The 21,532-nt window shown below is 42.0% G+C and overlaps 1 protein-coding gene across 1 annotated transcript in view; it reads left to right on the top strand.

The window, feature by feature from the left end:
* ENG (endoglin) overlaps positions 1-19,631 on the top strand; it is a 29,604-nt gene extending 9,973 nt beyond the window's left edge. The window contains exons 3-15 of the mRNA XM_044305912.1: positions 3,349-3,483; positions 4,665-4,833; positions 5,438-5,603; positions 7,827-7,953; positions 8,215-8,383; positions 9,942-10,069; positions 11,132-11,272; positions 12,641-12,676; positions 13,022-13,129; positions 13,935-14,135; positions 15,386-15,443; positions 17,777-17,878; positions 18,908-19,631. Of these exons, the coding sequence (XP_044161847.1) occupies positions 3,349-3,483; positions 4,665-4,833; positions 5,438-5,603; positions 7,827-7,953; positions 8,215-8,383; positions 9,942-10,069; positions 11,132-11,272; positions 12,641-12,676; positions 13,022-13,129; positions 13,935-14,135; positions 15,386-15,443; positions 17,777-17,878; positions 18,908-19,026 (1,659 nt within the window). The 3' untranslated portion in view covers positions 19,027-19,631. The remainder of the gene's footprint in view (positions 1-3,348; positions 3,484-4,664; positions 4,834-5,437; positions 5,604-7,826; positions 7,954-8,214; positions 8,384-9,941; positions 10,070-11,131; positions 11,273-12,640; positions 12,677-13,021; positions 13,130-13,934; positions 14,136-15,385; positions 15,444-17,776; positions 17,879-18,907) is intronic.
* The last annotated feature ends 1,901 nt before the right edge of the window (positions 19,632-21,532 follow it).

Raw genomic sequence — 21,532 nt, forward strand, 5'->3', positions numbered from 1 at the left:
ATTGACCACTGCATGCTCAGACCTCCGAGGAGAGCACCTCCGAGGAGAGCCCACCAGGGCTGATCACAGCCAAAGGAGCGCAGCATTCAGCTCAGCAATGTTACCCTTCTATTTTACCAATAACCAGGGGTCTCAGAACCTAGACCCCCACCGATCAAAACTTATTACATAGCGGCATGTCCGTCAGGTACGCTTAAAGGGTTAAATCCATTGATTAGAAAGCAATTAGCTGCACATTTTTTTTGTTCCCTTACTGACATGTGGAAGGTTTTATGAAACACGAGGTGCTCCATTTAATCTCTGAATGGAGATGCTATTTGTGCACTGTACGGTGGTATTATTTGTGCATGTATGGTGGTACTATTTGTGCCCTGTATGGTGGTATTATCTGAACACTGTATGGTGGTATTATGGTGGTGCTATTTGTGCACTGTATGGTGATACTATTTGTGTATTATTGTAGTATTATGGTAGTATTATTTGTGCAGTTTATGGCGTTATTATTTGTGAACCATATGGTGGTACTATTTGTGCGCTGTATGATGTTATTTGTGCACCTTATTGTGGTACTATTTGTGACCTGTATGGTGATATTATTTGTGCACTGTATTGTGGTACTATATGTGCACTGTATTGTGGTATTATTTGTGCACTGTATTGTGGTATTATTTGTGCACTGTATTGTGGTATTATTTGTGCCCTGTATAATGACATTATTTGTGCCCTGTATGGTGGTATTATCTGAACACTACATGGTGGTATTATGGTGATATTATTTGTGCACTGTATTGTGGTACTATCTGTGCCCTGTATGGTGATATTATTTGTACCTTGTATGGTGGTATTATCTGAACACTGCATGGTGGTATTATGGTGGTACTATTTGTGCACTGTATGGTGATACTATTTGTGCAGTGTTTTGTGGTGTTATTTTTGAACCATATGGTTGTACTATTTGTGCCCTGTATGGTGATATTATTTGTGCACTGTATTGTGGTACTATCTGTGCACTGTATTGTGGTATTATTTGTGCCCTGTATGGTGATATTATTTGTGCACTGTATTGTGGTATTATTTGTGCACTGTATGATTATATAATTTGTGCACTGTATTGTGGTATTATTTGTGCCCTGTATGGTGATATTATTTGTGCACTGTATAATGATATTATTTTTGCCCTGTATGATTATATAATTTGTGCACTGTATTGTGGTACTATGTGTGCCCTGTATGGTTGTACTATCTGTGCACTGTATTGTGGTATTATTTGTGCACTGTATGATGATATTATTTGTGCACTGTATTGTGGCATTATTTGTGCACTGTATGATGATATTATTTGTAGACTGTATAGTTGAATTATTAGTGACAGTAATGGCCACTATATTGTAGTATTATTTGGGTACTAAACAGGGTTATTATTTGGGAAATGTATGTGGGTATTTTTTAGGCACTGCAGTGGTATTTATTGGTCACTATATGGTGGTATTCTATCAGGATTAATATTACATAGCATTCTAGCTCAGGAACCATAGACATTCTTCCTCAGGAGATCTTTTAGGACATATTTCCCATCTGTCACGGGGTCTACAAGGTATATGGTGCAAAGGGTACGCGGTGCTGGGTGGGGGAAGAGGCCGTTCTTGGCTCAGAGAAGAATTACTGGAAATGCAGCTTAAGCTCCAGTCCTAATTCAGTTCAGGGGAAACAATGTCTGAGACTTCACTGGATAAAATTAGCAAATGAGTCGAATCACCAGGCGGCATCATTATGGGCGACACTATGGCGATACGGGTCATTCTAGTGACAAAACTCCCTCTTTTGTATGTGGTCGGGAAGCCCCCTGGGGTCTGTGTTGCAACGGGGGAAGGAGAAATAAGAATTCTTGGAGGAAATTTTTGGACGTAACGTCACTAGACCAAGACGTTCACTCTCACATTTTGTAATCTTAAATGAAAACAAATGTTTTGGCCACAGCACGGGAGGCCTGGATTGGGTAAGGTTTGAAGCTCAAGTCTATGGGACTGACCAAGCGCTGTAGACTACTATATCTCCAGGTGCCCCACTGCTGCTCTTATGATAGGCCATAGTCCCAGTTTTTTGGAGACCACCAATGCAGAGGGGATAACCATCCTAACTTGTTCTAACCAAAATACCCCTGGAGCACTGGGTTAAAATGCAGACATTCCCTTTAAAGTAGGTGTGCCCCTTTAATACTCCAACCAGCAGGATATATCAACAGAAGCATGCTAACCTGCTCCCCGACGCTCGCGGCGGTATTTGTCAGGCCAATTCTCGGCAGTGTTCAGATAGTACCACCATACAGTGCTCAGATAGTACCACCAAAACATATAGTGTTCTGAGATTCCCATCATATAGTGCACAAATAATACCAAATATAGTGCTCGAATAATACCACTATACAGTGTTCAGATAATACCACCATACAGTGTTCAGATAATACCACCATACAGTTCTCATATAATACCACCATACAGTGCTCAGATAATACCACCATATAGTACTCATATAATACCACCACACAGTGCTCAGATAATACCACCATACAGTACTCATATAATACCACCATACAGTGCTCAGATAGTACCACCAAAACATATAGTGTTCTGAGATTCCCATCATATAGCGCTTGAATAATACCACTATACAGTGCTCAGATAATACCACTATACGGTGCTCAGATAATACCACTATACGGTGCTCAGATAATACCACTATACGGTGCTCAGATAATACCACTATACAGTGCTCAGATAATACCACCATACAGTACTGATAATACTTCCATACAATGCTCAAATAATATCAAATATAGTAATCAAATAATACCACCATATAGTGTTCAAATAATAACGCTATATGTAAAGTAATCTTATAACAGTGTTATATAGGGGGTCATTTACTCTGCTGAAATATACCTAAATTTGCCCGTCTCATTCACAATTTTCTACGCCTGCTTTAGGCGTAGAAAAAAGGTCTAAATGTAAGACCGCTCAGAAGCCGTCTTACATTTAGAACTGGCGCTGGATGCGTTATGCGGATGAAGTTATGGAGAAGTCGGCGCCGCTTCATAACTTCAGCTGAACCACCGCCAGCTATGGGGCTTTATTAAGATCGGAGTGTAAAACACTGGTCTTAATAAATGTGCCACATAGTGTCTAAATAATAATGCAGCTATACAGTTCATACCATCTATAGCGCCCCCCTCAGCAGGAGTGTCTGTTGCACTCCTAAGGCGAGCCCTGCAATAAGTAGTTACATAACAAGATCTCTACTAAAGCAGCAACTATCCCGTGTGTATTGAATGCATTTCTGATTATTTCACAGATCCTTCAGCTGGAGGTCTCCAGAGACGGGGAGATGCCCGGGCAGCCGCCTGTGCTGATCGTAAATACAGACCCCGGTGCCTTCATATATATCGCTGACAGTGACAGTGCCAACCAGCTGCCAGTCACCCTGCAGGTAAGTGTCAGCCTCACTTCCCAAAGTCATATAGATTATCTATCTATCATCTATCTATCTATCTATCTATCTATCTATCTCTCTATCTATCTATCTCATATATATATATATTTCTGTCTATTTCATATCTATCTACTGTATCTATCTATCTATCTATCTATCTATCTATCTATCTATCTACTGTATCTATCTGTCTATCTATCTATCTATCTATCTATCTATCTATCTATCTATCTACTGTATCTATCTGTCTATCTATCTATCTATCTATCTATCTATCTATCTATCTATCTATCTACTGTATCTATCTGTCTATCTATCTATCTATCTATCTATCTATCTATCTATCTATCTACTGTATCTATCTGTCTATCTTCTATCTATCTATCTACTGTATCTATTTATCTATCTACTTATTTATTTATCTATCTTTTATATATATATATATATATATATATATATCTATCTTCTATCTATCTCCTATGTATCTCCTATATATCTATCTATCTATCTCTCTATCTATCTATCTCATATCTATCTATCTATCTCCTATCTATCTATTTATCTATCTCTCTTATATATATATTTCTGTCTATTTCATATCTATCTACTGTATCTATCTGTCTATCTATCTATCTATCTATCTATCTATCTATCTATCTACTGTATCTATCTGTCTATCTATCTATCTATCTATCTATCTATCTATCTATCTATCTATCTACTGTATCTATCTGTCTATCTATCTATCTATCTATCTATCTATCTACTGTATCTATTTATCTATCTACTTATTTATTTATCTATCTTTTATATATATATATATATATATCTATCTCTCTATCTATCTATCTCATATCTATCTATCTATCTATCTATCTCATATCTATCTATCTATCTATCTATCTATCTCTCTATCTATCTATCTCATATCTATCTATATATCTATCTCCTATCTAATCTATCTATCTAACTATCTCATATCTATCTATCTCCTATCTATCTATCTATCATCTATCTATCTACTGTATCTATTTATCTATCTTCTATCTATCTATCTATCTATCTATCTATCTATCTACCTATCTATCTGCCTAGATGCACTGTATTTCTTTTGTTCTTGCTCCAGTTATTATACAGCTATCACATACATGATCTATATATTTGCTTCTGTATGTCAGTATCCCAGGTCTGTGATGACTACAAGTTTGGCACACTGGAATATTTCTCAAGAAGATCTGCCAGAAAATAGCGAGGAGCTTCTTCAGTGGGCAAAGGCCAAGTACTCCGAAGTCAGCTTCTTTGCTGAACTGCAAAATCCGAACAAAATCTCCCTGGATCTGAAGCGGGGTGAGCGGTAATATTCTGATTTAGCGATAAACTATGCGTATATAATATATATGTAAATCTGTATCCTACATTTTTCTCAATGGATTAAGAAGGGGGTTCCCCAGTCAGGGCCATTAACGAGCTTCCAAGCATGTCTCTCTACGGAGGACTCAGTAGATCTATATGTTACAAGAATTGCTCATTGATTTCATAGGAAGCTGCAATACTTTTATCTTCCTGTGGTGGCGCTGCAGGGAAATTGAACGCTTGCTGTAGGATTCTTTGCAGCTGATTGCTGTGGTTCCAGTGGTGGGACAACCTGTGATCCTCACCCCTTTGAGAAGCCTTAAGTCACGAAAGTGCTAACCTTTCTGAAGAACTTATCAGAAATTTTGATAGGTGGGGGTCTGGGTGCTGAGACCTCCGAGAAACCATGAAACAATGGGGCACAGTTCTCAGCTGATCAGTGATAGTCTCAGCACCTGGAGCACCACAGACCAAAACTTCAAACGAGGCAGTTTTCTGTAAGAAGGGGTATGCTCAAAGGGTTAAATCTGCTGACGGAGAAGCAATTGGCGGCACATTTTGTTTCTTTTCCGTCATGTGATGGTTTATTTCTTCATAGATGAAACCAGGCCAGAGACGTGCATGCTGCAGGACAACTTCCAAGCTATGGACATCCTCCAAGCGGACTATTCTGCTGCTGAAATACAGACGTGTACTGTCTCAAATGCAGAACCTATTAAAAACGCCTACATCGTCCACGTCACCCATCCGCACCCTCATCCAAGGTACGCTGCAGTGACTTCTGGCAGATGCACAGACATCATAGAGTACAGGACAATCTCTTTCTAAGAACCAGACCTGTACCTGACATGGATCCAGAGATCCCCCCCATTCATTGCTCCAATTGTTCTGGCAGCTTAGGGGCTGTGTCCTTTGTCAGGGGGCATGTCCTTTCTGCTACAGCTGGTGGCAGTTGAAGGCTGGAACTGAGCGGGTGCTTCTGTCTCAGTGAGCAGGACAGAGATATTAGAAAAAGCTCAGGGGGTGCATCCTTTCTGCTGCAGATCAGAGGGTGTGTCATTTCTGCTGCTGCTCAAATGGCGTGTCTTTTCTCAGGGGGCATGTCCTTTTTGCTGTAGCCCTCTCCATGAAGCAGCCACAGCTTCTAACATAACTTATGGCTGGTGGCAGTTTTAAACTGAGCGTGTCAGCTGGACTGAGAAATAAGGAAAAGAACAAACAGCAGGTGGCGCTATACAGATACATAACTCAGTGGCTGTACCAAATTTTTTATGACATGTAATTACAAAAGTAGTCGGAACCAAGAGCTGCTTTGAAAAATGTAAAATATTTTTCATGGCACAAGCCCTTTAAAGGGGCAGTCCACAGTTTTGCTATAAGGTTGCTCCAATGAAAAAGCTGAGCACTGGCCAATGATTAACCGCTATTGTTGGGGGGAAAACCAGCAGAAAGTGTTCAGTCTTACTGCTGCTCTACCAAATTCATTAATCAATACGGTGACATGTTGGGTCCTCTAGGCATCCTCAAACTGCGGCCCTCCAGCTGTTGCAAAACTACAACTCCCAGCATGTCCGAACAGCCTACAGGTATCAGCCTACAGCAGGGCATTGTGGGAGTTGTAGTTTTACAGCAGCTCGAGGTCCGTCCCCTCGGACGAATAGTCCAAATATAAAAGAAGTTATTTGTGTAGTTCACATTCCTCCCAGTTCAAATAAAATCAAAGCTGGTGAGTGCTGCTCTTTTAAATTCAGCAAACAGAGGGTCTTTAAAAATAGAGTTTTTTAAAAGCACTCTAACTAATAGATGGATAGAAAGCTGGCTGCAGGATCCGTCTACACTTAGTGGTTGTTTGTAGTCTGTTACCATGGAGACACATAGGTTTGCTTAGGATTTTATTGTAATTAAGACTTTTTGAGAAGTTGCATCAGTTTTGAGCAGGGGTGGACTGGACATAGAGCCTACAGAGGGGCCACCCAAGCCCTCATCATGGCCACCAGCCAGGTACATAAAGATCTGATGCTCTCAGGATCAATTAATGTAGGGGCATTAGGCACTTATGCACTTGGCGAGCAGCCGCACTCCTGAATTCAACTGTATCTCTGTCTTCAGGATGATGATACATGGCGTAGGTTGCAGTATTTTGTGCTATACTGTGGTATTTAGTACTGCTGAGGCGGTATTTTGTGCTGCAATAAATATTTGATTCTGCTGGGGCGGTAATTTGTGCTGCACTTTAATATTTAGTTCTGTTGAGGTGGTATTTTGTGCTTCTCTGTTGTATTTGGTTCTGCTGGGCCTGTATTTTGTGCTGCTTGTGGTATTTGGTTCTGCTGGGCCTGTATGTTGTGCTGCACTGTGGTATTTGGTTCTGCTGGGGCGGTATTTTGTGCTGCACTGAGGTATTTGGTTCTGCTGGGGCGGTATTTTGTGCTGCTCTGAGGTATTTGGTTCTGCTGGGGCGGTGTTATATGCTGCACTGAGGTATTTGGTTCTGCTGGGGCGGTATTTTGTGCTGCTCTGAGGTATTTGGTTCTGCTGGGGCGGTGTTATATGCTGCACTGAGGTATTTGGTTCTGCTGGGGCGGTATTTTGTGCTGCTCTGAGGTATTTGGTTCTGATGGGGCGGTGTTATATGCTGCACTGTGGTATTTGGTTCTGCTGGGCCTGTATGTTGTGCTGCACTGTGGTATTTGGTTCTGCTGGGGCGGTATTTTGTGCTGCTCTGAGGTATTTGGTTCTGCTGGGGCGGTGTTATATGCTGCACTGTGGTATTTGGTTCTGCTGGGCCTGTATGTTGTGCTGCACTGAGGTATTTGGTTCTGCTGGAGCCTACTTCTGCTATCTCTGCCTTCTTGTTGTCCCGCCTTTTGTTAGTTTGGACCCACCTAACATGGGGGCCACTTCTTTTTCCAGGGCCACTTTAAGTTCCCAGTCCACCCCAGGTCACTAAAGTGGAGTAAATACATTTTTTTCTTGTTCCTTTGCAGTCACAAGGAAATAGATATTAATGTGGTCATCAACAACGGACCATGCAAACATCCACCCATGGTGTATCTGAAGAGCGAGGAAGGCTACAGCTGGAACATTCATAACAATGAAAATATTGGAATAAGGGTAAGCTAAGAAGTAAACAGATGGGGATTAGATGGAGTCATGGTCCTAATGGTGGAAAAGATGGGGGTCAGGTGGGGTCAAGGTCCTAAAGATGGAAATCAAACTCCACTAACGTTAATCTAGCCATGTCCTACCAACATGACCCTCAGATAGACTGTTTGGCACTGCTCGGACTACGGTCATTACCTCAGAAAACATAAATATAGATCCTGAGAAGATGTTTATGGTGATTTGCAACTGAAATGTATTCCTTTTGTCTAGGCCTCCGGCAATTCCACGCTGCATTCATTTAGGATACCTGCTGAATCTCTACCAGAAACCAGAGATGAGCTCCTCAGCATTGCTAGACACAATGGTGGAGCAGATCTGAAAAGCATCTCATACATACAAGTCTTTGATGCCAGATCTGTGAGACTTCCCGTTTCTTGTGGTAAGGGCAAAACTCTTATTATTTTATCTTTTTCTTAATCTTTTTGGATATTTACTAAGTATGGAATAATTCTGACACAGCCATCAGATGATTGCCTTAGGTCCACCCCGCTTTTGGCCAGACATTTCCACTGCATATAACATTATATGGCAACCATTCAAATAAGTGGCCTCCTAGGTGATGCATGGACATGCCAGTGCATCAAATATTTGGTTAGTACAGGGCGGTTGATTTTAGGCATAGAAACCATGTAGGTGAAGAAAGAGAGGCATAGGTTGTTGGCATGAGTGGTGGGTAGTGTTTTTAAAGGGAGTCTGTCACCACTTTTTTGCATGTTAGACCATTAAAATAGGGTTATTTGATCCAGCCAGAACATAAAAACGGTACCTTTGTGGTAGAAAACGGACTTTTCAATTTGCAGAAAACGAACTTATAAGATTATTTTCGGAGCCCTCTCAAGTGCCCAGGGCGGTCTCTCAATCCTCGGAGCCCCTGGCTGGCACCTCCTAAACGGCTGATAACTCCGCCCTCCGTGCGCCTCTGCCCGCCCGTTTACTCCCCTCCCCTGTCCCTTTCCACTGCGGCTGTGCGGTCCAAATCGTAGCGGGCGCATGCGCAATAGGTATTGCGATGCCCTGCCAGGAGCGGGCATCGCATTGCGCATGCGCCCGCTACGATTTGGACCGCACAGCCGCAGTGGAAAGGGACAGGGGAGGGGAGTAAACGGGCGGGCAGAGGCGCACGGAGGGCGGAGTTATCAGCCGTTTAGGAGGTGCCAGCCAGGGGCTCCGAGGATTGAGAGACCGCCCTGGGCACTTGAGAGGGCTCCGAAAATAATCTTATAAGTTCGTTTTCTGCAAATTGAAAAGTCCGTTTTCTACCACAAAGGTACCGTTTTTATGTTCTGGCTGGATCAAATAACCCTATTTTAATGGTCTAACATGCAAAAAAGTGGTGACAGACTCCCTTTAAGTCTAAGCATTGTATTATCAGACAAATCCACCATTCTGCTGACGTGTATGGGGAGCTCCTGGTAACCGCTTTAAAGGGGTTATTCGATGTTTGATGTAAAAAATAAAAATCCTATATCATATACTACATGACCGTCTCTTTCTAATAAAGAACCAGCCCTGTTCCTCACATGGATCCAGAGATCTCACAATTCATTGCTGCAATTGTTCTGCTAGATTTATATCAGGCTGACAGCTCAGGGTCCTTTCGGCTGTAGAATGTAGAACGTTTTTCACTGGACAACCCATTTAAATCTGAGGCTATATGACTTAGTCCGAGGTGGGACAAGTTAACCTTGTATGTCAGTAAAGTCTGTGTTGGTATAGATTTAGAGGTTCCAGAAATGCCAACCACAAACGGTCTCCAACACCTTAGGTGTCCATAGTCAACTTTGCCACATATGTATGTAATAGAGCATTAGAAACAGGGACAGGTGACCTCCTTTGTGGTTATGTATAAAGGATCCACTTATAGATATTGTATAAAATATTTATTTAATTAATTATTTTCCATTTGCTTGTGTCGTTTTCTTTTCTCGTGACTCTAGTTTCTGAGGAGATAGCCCCAACGACTAAGAAACCAGAGGACCAGTGTTTGAAGCTGCTAAAGGCCACCATGCACTACATGTGCAATGATGAAAAGCTAATCATCTCAATGAGCAAAGAAGTAATGAAGGTAAACTATCAAAGTAGAATTTCAAGAGATTTACAAAATTGGTGGTCCCTCTTTAGTATAGACCATAATCAATACCAGACCATGGAGGCCTCATACTAGTGTTACAACTCACTACATCTCATTCCATTGAGTGGGACTGAGCGTTAATGCTAGACACACCACAACTAAATGTATAGTCTCCTTCAACCAGCTCATTGAAGGCTGCGCAGTGGGTCAGACCTCCACCGAACTGATATTCATGGCCTAACCTAAACGTTTTGTAGCCCCAGATGACACCAGATGACTACGAGTTCAAGAATGTGTTCTATTACAGACCAGTGTATTATAGAGCTGTAATATGGTGTCATAGTTTTCCATAGTTCTATTCTATATACTCCCAGTATCCATAATTCCCATGGCTAGAGTCTACTTGGGGTGGGACCAAACATGGAGGGTGGTGAAAATGCATCCATGATGCAGCCATGCTAGCTGTGAATGTTTTTTTATTAGATCCTTAGGAATTGTCAGTGACTTGCTTACTGTTCATAGCTACATTTTGACAGTTTTCCCCCAAAAATGCATGGTCCTTTTGACAATTAAAAAAGCTGTGGCTTGTAGGCCGCATGGTTTGCAGCCATATCACTACCGTGTCTCCACTGTTCGCCCATCAACCTCCATGTCTGGTTCTACCCCAATGACGTGTAGTCTGATTTTGCAGTCATGTGTTACTCCACTTCTTCTGACCCCTGCCTGTTCCTAATGGACTTTCGGTAGGTTATCGACAAGTAGACTACATTGGTTTTTGTTTGTAATCTGTAACTATAGGACTGCATTGAAGCTGTAGATAAAAAAGGTAGGAGATATTGCATCAAGACTTTTTGAAAAGTTGCCTCATATTTTTTTTATCATTGATTACAACAATAAAAATTGGTTGCAAAGATGGACACTGCCTTTAAGATTGATACCACCGATGCTCGGTGACCAGATGTAATATATGTTTTACCTGCATGTCTAGTGTTTGGGTCTTCAGGCTGCTGCCATTTCTTGACGTTGAATCACTGCTTCATTTTTTTTATACTTTAGGTCTGTAATCTCCAGAGTCTTGAACAGATAACTTTTCAAAGCACTGAGTGCTCAGCTGAGATTGTAGAAGACTATATCGTGATGTCCACATCGAAGGCGGAGTGTGGAAGCACCGTAATAAATAATGAAATAATAAACAGTGTGAGTGATCTAAGACATTATAAACTACTCCAGACTTGTCTGCTATTCTGAGACCACATAGCTTTCATGCAGTACCAGCAAAAAGGCCCTCAAAGAATGTAATAAAATGCAAGTTATGGAACCTCCATCAATTGCCAACCACAGCGCCCCCATAAAAATGCCAGGCACAGAGCCATATCTAAGTCCCTGCCTTAGAGCCTCCATTGATTGTCAGTGACAAAGATTATTATAAGGTTGTAGATATAGGGGTTGAAGAGATAGAAGTCACACTTGGGTCTTGATGCCCAAGGAGGTCCATAGTTCCCTCTACCACATAAGATGTCACCAGTATTATAAATGACACATGGTAGGTGGAAGTCCTGTAACAGATTTGTCATTAAGGCTCAGGAGCTTCAGGTTTTGGCCAGGGCCACCCCTACATGTAACTTCCTAGGGTTCACATCAGTGTTGGAGGAGCTCCTCCTTTGCAGATTTGGTCACAGGTGCAGCATGCAGCTCTGTTTTTCCAGTAAAATGATGGACACTGTTACAGAACCTGGAAGACTCCATTATAAGCCTTTAGTGTCTGTCCTGTGTTGGATCTTTCACAGCATTGTGGCTTCATTTATAATGGAAGGCATAATACAGAGATGAACAGAGTTAAACCTACATTCACATGACAATGAAACACACTGTCAGTTTTTCGCTGCCATTTTTCTACCATTTTTGCATCCATCTGTCCATTTTTAATGGCTGTTTTGCATGGCTGTTAAAAATGGTCGTTAAAAAAGGATGAATTTCATTGGCTTTTAAAAAATAAAATCCTAACTCCTGCAGTATACATAATTTCCCCCATAGTGGCTCCCAGCAGTATTAATGCCCCCCAATACTGTCCCCTAGCTGTAATAATATCCCCCATAGTGGCCCCCAGCTGTAATAATGTCCCTCAGCAGCAATAATGTCCCCTGTAGTAGCCCCCAGCAGCAATAGTGGTCCCCCGTAGTTGGCGCAGGTCCTTCAGCATCAAGAGGAGCGACTGCATCTGTGCATGCAAGTGGATGATGAGAGTAATTTTTTCTAACCCCTTAAAAGGCCATTTTCCACTAGTCTACCAATTTTTAACAGGTGCACTCCTAATGACCATTACAAATGGTCCCATTGATCTCATTAGGGTCCATCTGGCGATGAAAATGGCCAAAAATAGAACATATTCTATTTTTTTGATGGCCGTTATTCACTACCCGTTAAAAAAAATGGCCATGTGAATAGCTCCATTGACTTCAATATGTTCTTAAAACAGCCGTATGAATGTAGCCTAATGCATAAGAACCTTCTTTATATAATGTGTTCTGATATTTCTAATAAATGTTTTTGTACTTTTCTCTCTAGTTAAACATAAAAAGTAATGAAAAAGAAATTTTTAATGTAAGTAAGACTATATATAATATTATTACAGCGTTGTATTATACCATAATGTTATATTGTAGTGTTGTACTCTTGTGTTGCATTTTTATTATAGTGTTGTTGTATAGTATAGTGTTATATTACCGTATTGCATTATACTATAGCATTGTATTATCGTATTGCATTATATTATAGTGTTGTATTATACTATAGTGTTATATTATAGTGTTGTATTATACTATAGTGTTATATTATAGTGTTGTATTATACAATTTATGTACTGCTGTAGTTGTACTTTATATATATATATATATAATAGAGTACTATGTGTTTTTAGAAGCTGAATAAATGTTCTGTATATTTTAGCAAATATTAATGTGCGAGATCCCAACAATCAAAGTAGAAGTATTTCAAAACCCTGACTTCACTCTGTCCACCAATACATTTAATGCTGACAAGATCACCTATGTGCGGGTACGTACTGGGGTATCGCGAAACTAATGCCATCACTTTAAAGCTAATCAGATGCATGAGGTTTAGCTGCTGGGGATGCTGAGGTAACAATCACACCCAGGCCCTGGTGCCTGTGGGGGTTCAAAGGCTCCTCTGCCACATAACGAGATGCCAGTATTATATAGTAGGTGGGAGGACCTTTTACAGATTTTATACTGGTAAGATCAGACTGGCCCTCTAGATACCAGAGGATCCTCTGGTGAGCCCAAGCTCTGACACAATAATGGTCCCCTTATAATGCAAGGCCCCTGAGGTCTAGCAGAATTTGGAACTGACGTTGAAACCAATAACCACCAGATATCCTATTAAACCTTATAGATGATAAAAATGGCTTAAAAGGGATTGTGTTTATGAGGGTGGGGCCCAGGAATCTCAGCCCGACGCTGTACACTGGGGTCCAGTAGCTTCAATGATGGAAGCATTCTAGGAGCTCACAATTAGCTAGTATTCAGATTACTATTATCACAATGTCTGTGTAGCTAAAAATGAAAATGTCTACTATTTGTGGCTGTGATAGAAGGTCTGGATCTAAGAAATTAGATGGGGGTTCCACCAAATTTCGTTCCCAAGGTCCTCCACCTGACCGCGAGCACAGAAGGGCTCAATAACCTTCTTCTCCATTACATAATTTTGGCAATTTTAGAAAAACATTCTTAAAGATTGTCAACTGTGGGGGCAAGTGGGGTTGGTGGAGAAGAAGTCCTCTTGTATAATCTGTAGATGACATATCTGCCGAGGTTTGACATATTCACTGACCTTCTGGTAGGTGGACACTACCTTCATAAACCGCTCAATAAGCAAGTGTGATTTATCGGTGGGTAACAAGACCCTGACACTGAACACAGACCGGCCTCAGCTTTCTGCGGAATATTTCTCCTGGATATTTAACACAGAAGGATTATCTCTCCCAGAATCAAGTTCTGCCAAACTCAGCTGTGCTTTTTGTTATGGATATGATATCCCAGTGGTGAGTACTGAGATACAAACAAGGGCATAGCTATAGGGGGTGCAGGAGAATCAGTCAAACCCTCTGCTACACCTGTATTATAAATGATATTATAGTTTGTTGTAGGTTATAGTTATTGTAGGTTATAGCTTTTGCATTAGAGCCCAGAAACATTAAGTTACTCCGCCAAAGGCCTCATGCACACGACCGTTGTGTGCATCCGTGGCCGTTGTGCCGTTTTTTTCGCGGACCCATTGACTTTCAATGGGTCCGTGGAAAAATCGGAAACTGCACCGTTTGGCAGCCGCATCCGTGATCCGTTTTTCCTGGCCGTGAAAAAAATATGACCTGTCCTATTTTTTTCACGGCCAACGGTTCACGGACCCATTCAAGTCAATGGGTCCGTGAAAAACACGGATGCACACAAGATTGTCATCCGTGTCCGTGATCCGTGTCCGTTTTTTCCTATCATTTCAATGGCAAACTTGACTTAGATTTTTTTTTCATTTTTCATGTCCGTGGATCCTCCAAAAAACAAGGAAGACCCACGGACGAAAAAACGGTCACGGATCACGGACCTACGGACCCCGTTTTTGCGGACCTTAAAAAAAAACGGTCGTGTGCATGAGGCCAAATACATAGGAAGCTCAATGTACAAAACTAAATTGTTTTAACATGAATTAAAAGATTCAAGAATAAATAGGCTTATGCAGGCTAAGTGATGAAAAATATTTACCAAGTGTGATTACATATATTAAAGATAAAACAAACAACTCACATACATAGGTTTAGCAATCATGATTATTGATAACTAGAGCTGGGCTGGTTCCTAGTGTAATTGGGCCCATGGGTGACAGAGTCATGGTGGGCCCCCGCTGATTCCATCCTTACTTTGACAAAGTCATCAAAGAGTCCCTAGCCTCTGCCTTGTGTTAGAGTAATCCAATGTATGGATTATATTGAAATCAATTGGCATACATAGACCTTCAGAGCAAGAGATGATCTTTGCTGCAAGGGGGAGGTTTCCGATAAGGGTCCCTAATTATTCCCATATGACAATAAGACTTTCAACAAGAAAATCAAAGGGTTTTTACGTAGGTTATCCAAGTATAAAAAAAATAGAGGATGCACATTAGACACTGGTGGCAAGGTGGTATGACCAGGTATATATTATGTGCCAGGACTCAAGATCTTTAAGTCTATGTCTACAACATATTATATATACATGTATGGGAATATGCCCTCATTATGTCCTTCTCATTGCATCCTAGGACTGCTGTCTGAACAGGTCATTGGATGTGGCTATAGTTAACAAGTCCAACTCTCAATGTAAGTGAAAACAAGTTCTCTTATATTATGTTGTGGATTCAATGCATCAGTATCAGATTGGTGGGGGTCCGACATCTGCTGAAACTAACAGTGTATAGAGTGGAAGCAAAAAGGCTTCATCCACTGTGTAGATCGTGGGGGTTTAACAGTTTTTGGGGGGCTCATGTGGCACTAGGAACTAAGTGTACGGAACGGAAACAGAAGGCTCCGTACACTGTGTCGATTCAGGCAACCTCAGCTACTACTAACTTGAATGGGAGCTGAGCTGCAGTACCCGGCATGGGCACAACACAGTGTACGGTATTCTCTGCCTCCAGCTTCATACACTGTACAGTTTGTGGTGCCACCAGCCCAAAACAGCTTATTGGGGGTTGTATTAAAGCGACTCTCCATTAAAAATAAAAATCACATTAACTGGGGAACGAACAGAACACTTACCTGGTGACCTCCTTCTCATCTTTTCAGCTGTAGATCTGCAGATTCCCTGGCTTCTCTTCTGTCCCTATCTCCTACCCTGGGCATTTGGTAGTTCAAGAGACTTCTTGCTTGTCCAGCCCTCCACTGATTGGCCAACAGTACTGCCCAAACAAAGGGCAGCAGGAAGTGTCCTGGGCTACCGCATGCACAGTGTGGTCTGAGAAGTAGTGCGGCCATCAGGGTAGTCTGAGGAAGTAGTGCGGCCATCATGGATGACAGAAGAGAAGCCCAGGAATTAGTGGATCTTCAGCTGAAAAGATGAAAAGGAGGACACCAGATAAGTGTCCTGTTTGTTCCCTATTTAATGTGAATCTATTTTCTTGAACCAGAGGTCACTTTAAAGGCTATGTACACCTTTGGGGGCATTTTGTTTCTGATTGCATTTTACTCATTTTGGGCTAAAAAAAAAAAATATATCAATTGGTCTGTCACAAAGGGTTAGCTCTTTGTCTAGCGGTGTGAATAGTACTTTCACTTTCCTTTTGTGCCTCTAATAACTCTTATCTCTAAATTACTAAAAGGTCATAAAAAATGTATTTAAGCCACATTCTTATCAGTAAGATAAGAATTGAGCTTAGGAGGTCAGAGATAATAGATAAGGAGCCCTCAGCTAAGCTGCCTGACGGAACAGAGTGGAAACAGACAGCAAACTAGAGAATCTCAAGGCTGTACAGAGAAAAGGCCTCAACATTTTTAATAAAGACCAATTGAAAAAATGAGTACAATGCAATAATAAAAAAAATTGCTCCTAAAGGTGTACTTAGCTTTTAAAGGTGTTTTCCAGGATCGGTGTGATGGAATATCCGCAAGTGAATGGGACAAAGCTGCAATATCCTGAAAGTCAACAATGTGTTGGTAGACATACTGTTTAGTTAGTATATGATCAGAAAGGGTGCGAAGAGTCGGACCCCCACCGATTTGATATTGATGTCCTATCCTGAGGATAGGTCCTTGGGCCCAACGAAGGAACCTCTGGTCCTGGGGATAGGTCATCAATATCCTGAACCTAGAAATGCCCTTTAAGGTTAGTGCCTTAAGATAATGACTACAAGTTAACGAGGGATAAACAAAAACTTTAATTTTAACACAAAAGTGTTTGTAATTATATATGTTCGGCATAGGACAGCTTTGTAGGGTTCCCAATGCAGGAAAGCAAGTCGGTAACAAAGTCATTGACTGAAAGATCCAACTGGTCCATTTCATTTTCGTTATAGGACATCTATATTCAGTGTCGGACTGAAGTCCCTTGAGCCCACCAGAGGAAATAATTCTGAGGGCCCACCCTCTGAGTAGATAGGACCTGTTTTATTAGGGGTCCATTATTGTCAGAGCTTGGGCCCACCGAAGGAACCTCTGGTGGTCCAGTCCGACCCTGCCTATATTCAAAGCTGTATTTGGGTCACCAGTCAAAATTTGTGACTTTACCCTCATATTGAAGCCAGCATTCCTCTTCCCCTGCTCCCCAGAGACTAGTGATGTCACCGGCAGAGAGCAGTCAGCACAAGGGCTAAAGCTGCCCTCAGGAAGCAGTGTGCGCTGACCCCGGTACATGGGGAAGGGGGGAGATGTGAGGGCAGGAAGGAAGCAACCAGAAGCCAAAACAAACACAAGGCTATTGGAAAGTAGAAGGGGAAGAGACACTGAATGCTCATCAGCTGAAGCAGGGAGGGAGACTGATAGGGCCATGGTGCAAGCGAGATAAGCTGCTTGGCAGCATGCAACAGGCGCAACATGTCAAATACATACAGCAGGAAACACATAAAAACGGAAACACGTAAAACACGTGCATTGGAACAGAAACAAAAAGGTTGATGGAAGAAAAAAAAAAACAGGTCCCCAATGTTGTGTCTCTCCAGCGCAAGGCCTCGGCATGGAGTCAGTCCTGGGGATCACGTTTGGAGCATTCCTGATTGGAGCACTTCTTACAGCCGCCCTGTGGTTCATCTACACCCGCACACGTGAGTACGCCATGATAGCACTCTTTGTTATCTCACCCATGACAACAGATGTCAATTAAGGTATGTTCACATCCACGTTGGAAAAAGCCACCATATATTTGCAGTGGAATCTGTGGCAGAAATCCTCAGATTTCTGCTACAGATTTGCAGTTTGTTATTCAGTGGCATGGGGCTAAACCTCATCCTGGTACCCTGCCACATTGCAAATCTGTGGCTTTACGAACGAAACTGAGGGTCTCCTCTTCCAGCTCGAGGATGACGTAATCAGAGCATGCACAGTAGTCATCTACGTTGCTCGTGAAGCAGAGACAGATGCACTATGCATGCACGGTGTAGGGTGCAGACGCAAGTTTACAGGGTTGGACGAGATGTCTTGCCCTGGTCTAAGTAAAGAGCGGAGGAGCTCTAGTGCTCTAGTGCTCCAGTGGCCCCTCAACACACAGAAGACCTAATTTAAATATTGTCACAGCACAACAGAAGAACATGAATGAGGTATTATTTCACTCAGCAGGATCAACCCTACCAGGCATTCAAATGGTTGATCCTGCTGACAGACACTCTTTAAAGGGTATGTACGCCTTTTAGGGACAATTTTTTTTTTTATCATTGAATGTTACTCAGTTTGGGCTAAAAAATATTTTTTTCAATTGGTCTTTATTAAAAATATTCAGCCGTTCTGTCACAAAGGGTTAACTGTCTAGTTTTGTGAATCGTATTTTCCCTTTCAGTTTGTGCCAGTCATCTAATAAATCTTATCTCTAAATTATGAAAAGGTCATATACACTTTTTTAAGCCACATTTAGTAAGATTTGAGCTACAATTAGAGTTCATTAGATCAGAGATAAGGAACCGTCAGCTTGAGAATCTCAAGGCTGTACAGAGAAAGGGGATCAACATTTTTCCTAAAGACCAAATGAAAAAATTATTTTTAGCTCAAAATAAGTACAATGCAACAATGATAAAAAAAAAAAAAATGCCCCAAAGGTGTACATAGCCTTTAAGTAACAGTAAGTAATTTCTTCCTTGTAGGCTCCTCCTTTAAGATGCAACCAGTTCCAACAATGCCTGGAGGGTCCGAGAGCAGCAGCACAAACCACAGTATCGACAGCACACAAAGTACCCCCTGCAGTACCAGCAGCCGAGCATAACAGCAGAGTATACTAACGTAAGAAAAAACGCCATAAAGAATGGGGCCCTATCGGTTTGTAAAGCTGTGACTTTATGGTGAGGGTCTTGAAGCAGATGTGTTCTTTGACGTCCATTTACCTTTAATTCTCCGTTATCCGAAGCAAAATTGGTGAAAATCCATCAGACATGGGGACGAGACCAGCTGCAATATTCCAATAGGTCAATGTCTACTTGACGGGTAACAAAGCCACTGATATTGGAAAAAAAAGACGGTTTTCAAGAAGGTTTCCTTCAGAAGGACTAATAGTCACTTCCATCAGGCCTGGACTGATAACCTGAACCAACGGTGGCACATGGACAGGTCCAATTATTAGCGTTTTTATTAAGCTACCTAATATAAACCTCTCAATCCAACCTACAGTATTCGCTTTTACATATCGTAAGACTTGACAGTCATTTGTAGCAGTCATATGTTGTAGCAGAAACATATTTTATGTGTGGACCATCCAACTGGATGGCGGCATATCCAGTAACCACAGTATACGGCAAATACCTCAGGATCACTTCACAATGACCAAGATACATAAAACAATAGTAATCATGGTGCCCACCCTCTCACGGGTGATCCTTGTAGGAAACGTTGTGGCCAGTACGCAGTGGGGCGGACTGGCCATAGATCCTACAGGGACATTTCCTGGTGGGTTGATGCCCAAGGGGCCGCCCGAGCCCTCCTCACCGCCACCAGCTAGGTACCTAATAATCTGATGCTCTCAGCATTAATTAATGCTAGGAGCATCAGGTACTTATGAATCTGGCCAGTGGTAGCAGGTGCCCTCCTGAATTCAGCTGTACCGCCATACTCTCATAATATGGTGAGGGTGGCAGTATTATGTGCTGCACTGTTATATTTGGTTCTGCTGAGGAAGTATTTTGTGCTGCAGTGTGGTATTTGGTTCTGCAGAGGCAGTATTGTGTGCTGTACTGTGGTATTTGGTTCTGCAGAGGCAGTATTGTGTGCTGCACTGTGGTATTTGGTTCTGATGGGGTAATATTTTGTGCTGCACTGTGGTATTTGGTTCTGCAGAGATGGTATTGTGTGCTGCACTGTGGTATTTGGTTCTGATGGGGTGATATTTTGTGCTGCACTGTGGTATTTGGTTCTGCAGGGGTGGTATTGTGTGCTGCATTGTGGTATTTGGTTCTGCAGGGGCAGCATTGTGTGCTGCACCGTGGTATTTGGTTCTGCTAGGGCGGTATTGACTGCTGCACTGCGGTATTTGGTTCTGCAGAGGCAATATTGTTCTGCACTGTGGTATTTGGTTCTGCAGGGGCGGTATTTTATGCTGCATTACGGTATTGCTGCCCCGCCTACTTCTGTTGTCCCTGCCTACTCGTGTTGCTCCGCCTTCTGTCAATTTGAACCCACCTATAACATGGGGGCACTTGAAGTTCCCAGTCCGCCCCTGCCAGTACGGGTATATGTAGACAAGTGGCACCAGCTCTGGTACTTCCTTCCGTATGGAAGGTGTGAACCTCAGCAGGCAACCCACCATCAGCAACAAAATTAAGGTGGGAAACAGTCGGTGGACCAGGCCACTGGACCTGTACCTCCTCCTTGCTTTACACTGCAGCTCTGCTTGTTCAAATAAAATGCTGTGTGGTCAGTCATAAAAAGTTTTTTTTTTTTTTTCCAATTCATCACCACCACTTGTTTCTATATGAATCTCCCTGTGTTTCTGCATTCATCACAACACAAATGCCGTGGTATGTACCCCCATATTCCAACCAGCCTACCAGGAGTGGAAGCCTGCTTGGGCACAAAAGTCTGTCAGATATGACCAGTCTGTAAAAAAAAAAATTCTCAGTGTTTTTAATTTATTTATTTTTACTATGTAAAAGCTGTTGGTTTGTCTATAGTGTTTTATTTCTAAGGCCAGAGCTAGGTCTTGACGTCTGCCATGCTTGGCACGGATATGTCGGGAATGGGGCAGTGGCCAGGTTACATACAAACGCACTAGGCCTTGTTGCTCATAGCAACCAATCACAGTGCAGCTTTCATTTTTCCACAGCAGTTTAATGCTGAGTTCTGATTGGTTGCCATCTGCAACAAAGCCATTAGGCCTTAGTTCTCCAAACAAAAGAGAGAAAAATTGGAAAACTTGACCTTGTTTCCCATACCAACCAATCACAGCACAGCTTTCATTTTTCCACAGCAGTTCTATACTGAGCTCTGATTGGTTGCTATGGGCAAGCAGGTCCTATTTTTCTGCTAAACCGCATTTTCCATTCCAACCAATCAGATTCCACCTTCCTGCAGTGGAAAGATGAAAACTGGAATCTGATTGGTTGCTATGGGTAGCAAGGTTTTTTGTTTTTTTAGTTTTCTCATGGAGGTCATTTTTTTAACTTGTATTTTCTAACCTGCAGTGGAAAGAGGGAATCTGGAATCTGATTGGTTGCTATGGGTAACAAGGCCATTAGGCCTTAGTTATCCAAACAAGAGAGAGAGAGTAAACTTGACCAGCA

This window comes from Bufo gargarizans, chromosome 9, assembly GCF_014858855.1.
Source record: "Bufo gargarizans isolate SCDJY-AF-19 chromosome 9, ASM1485885v1, whole genome shotgun sequence".
Lineage (NCBI taxonomy): Eukaryota > Metazoa > Chordata > Amphibia > Anura > Bufonidae > Bufo > Bufo gargarizans.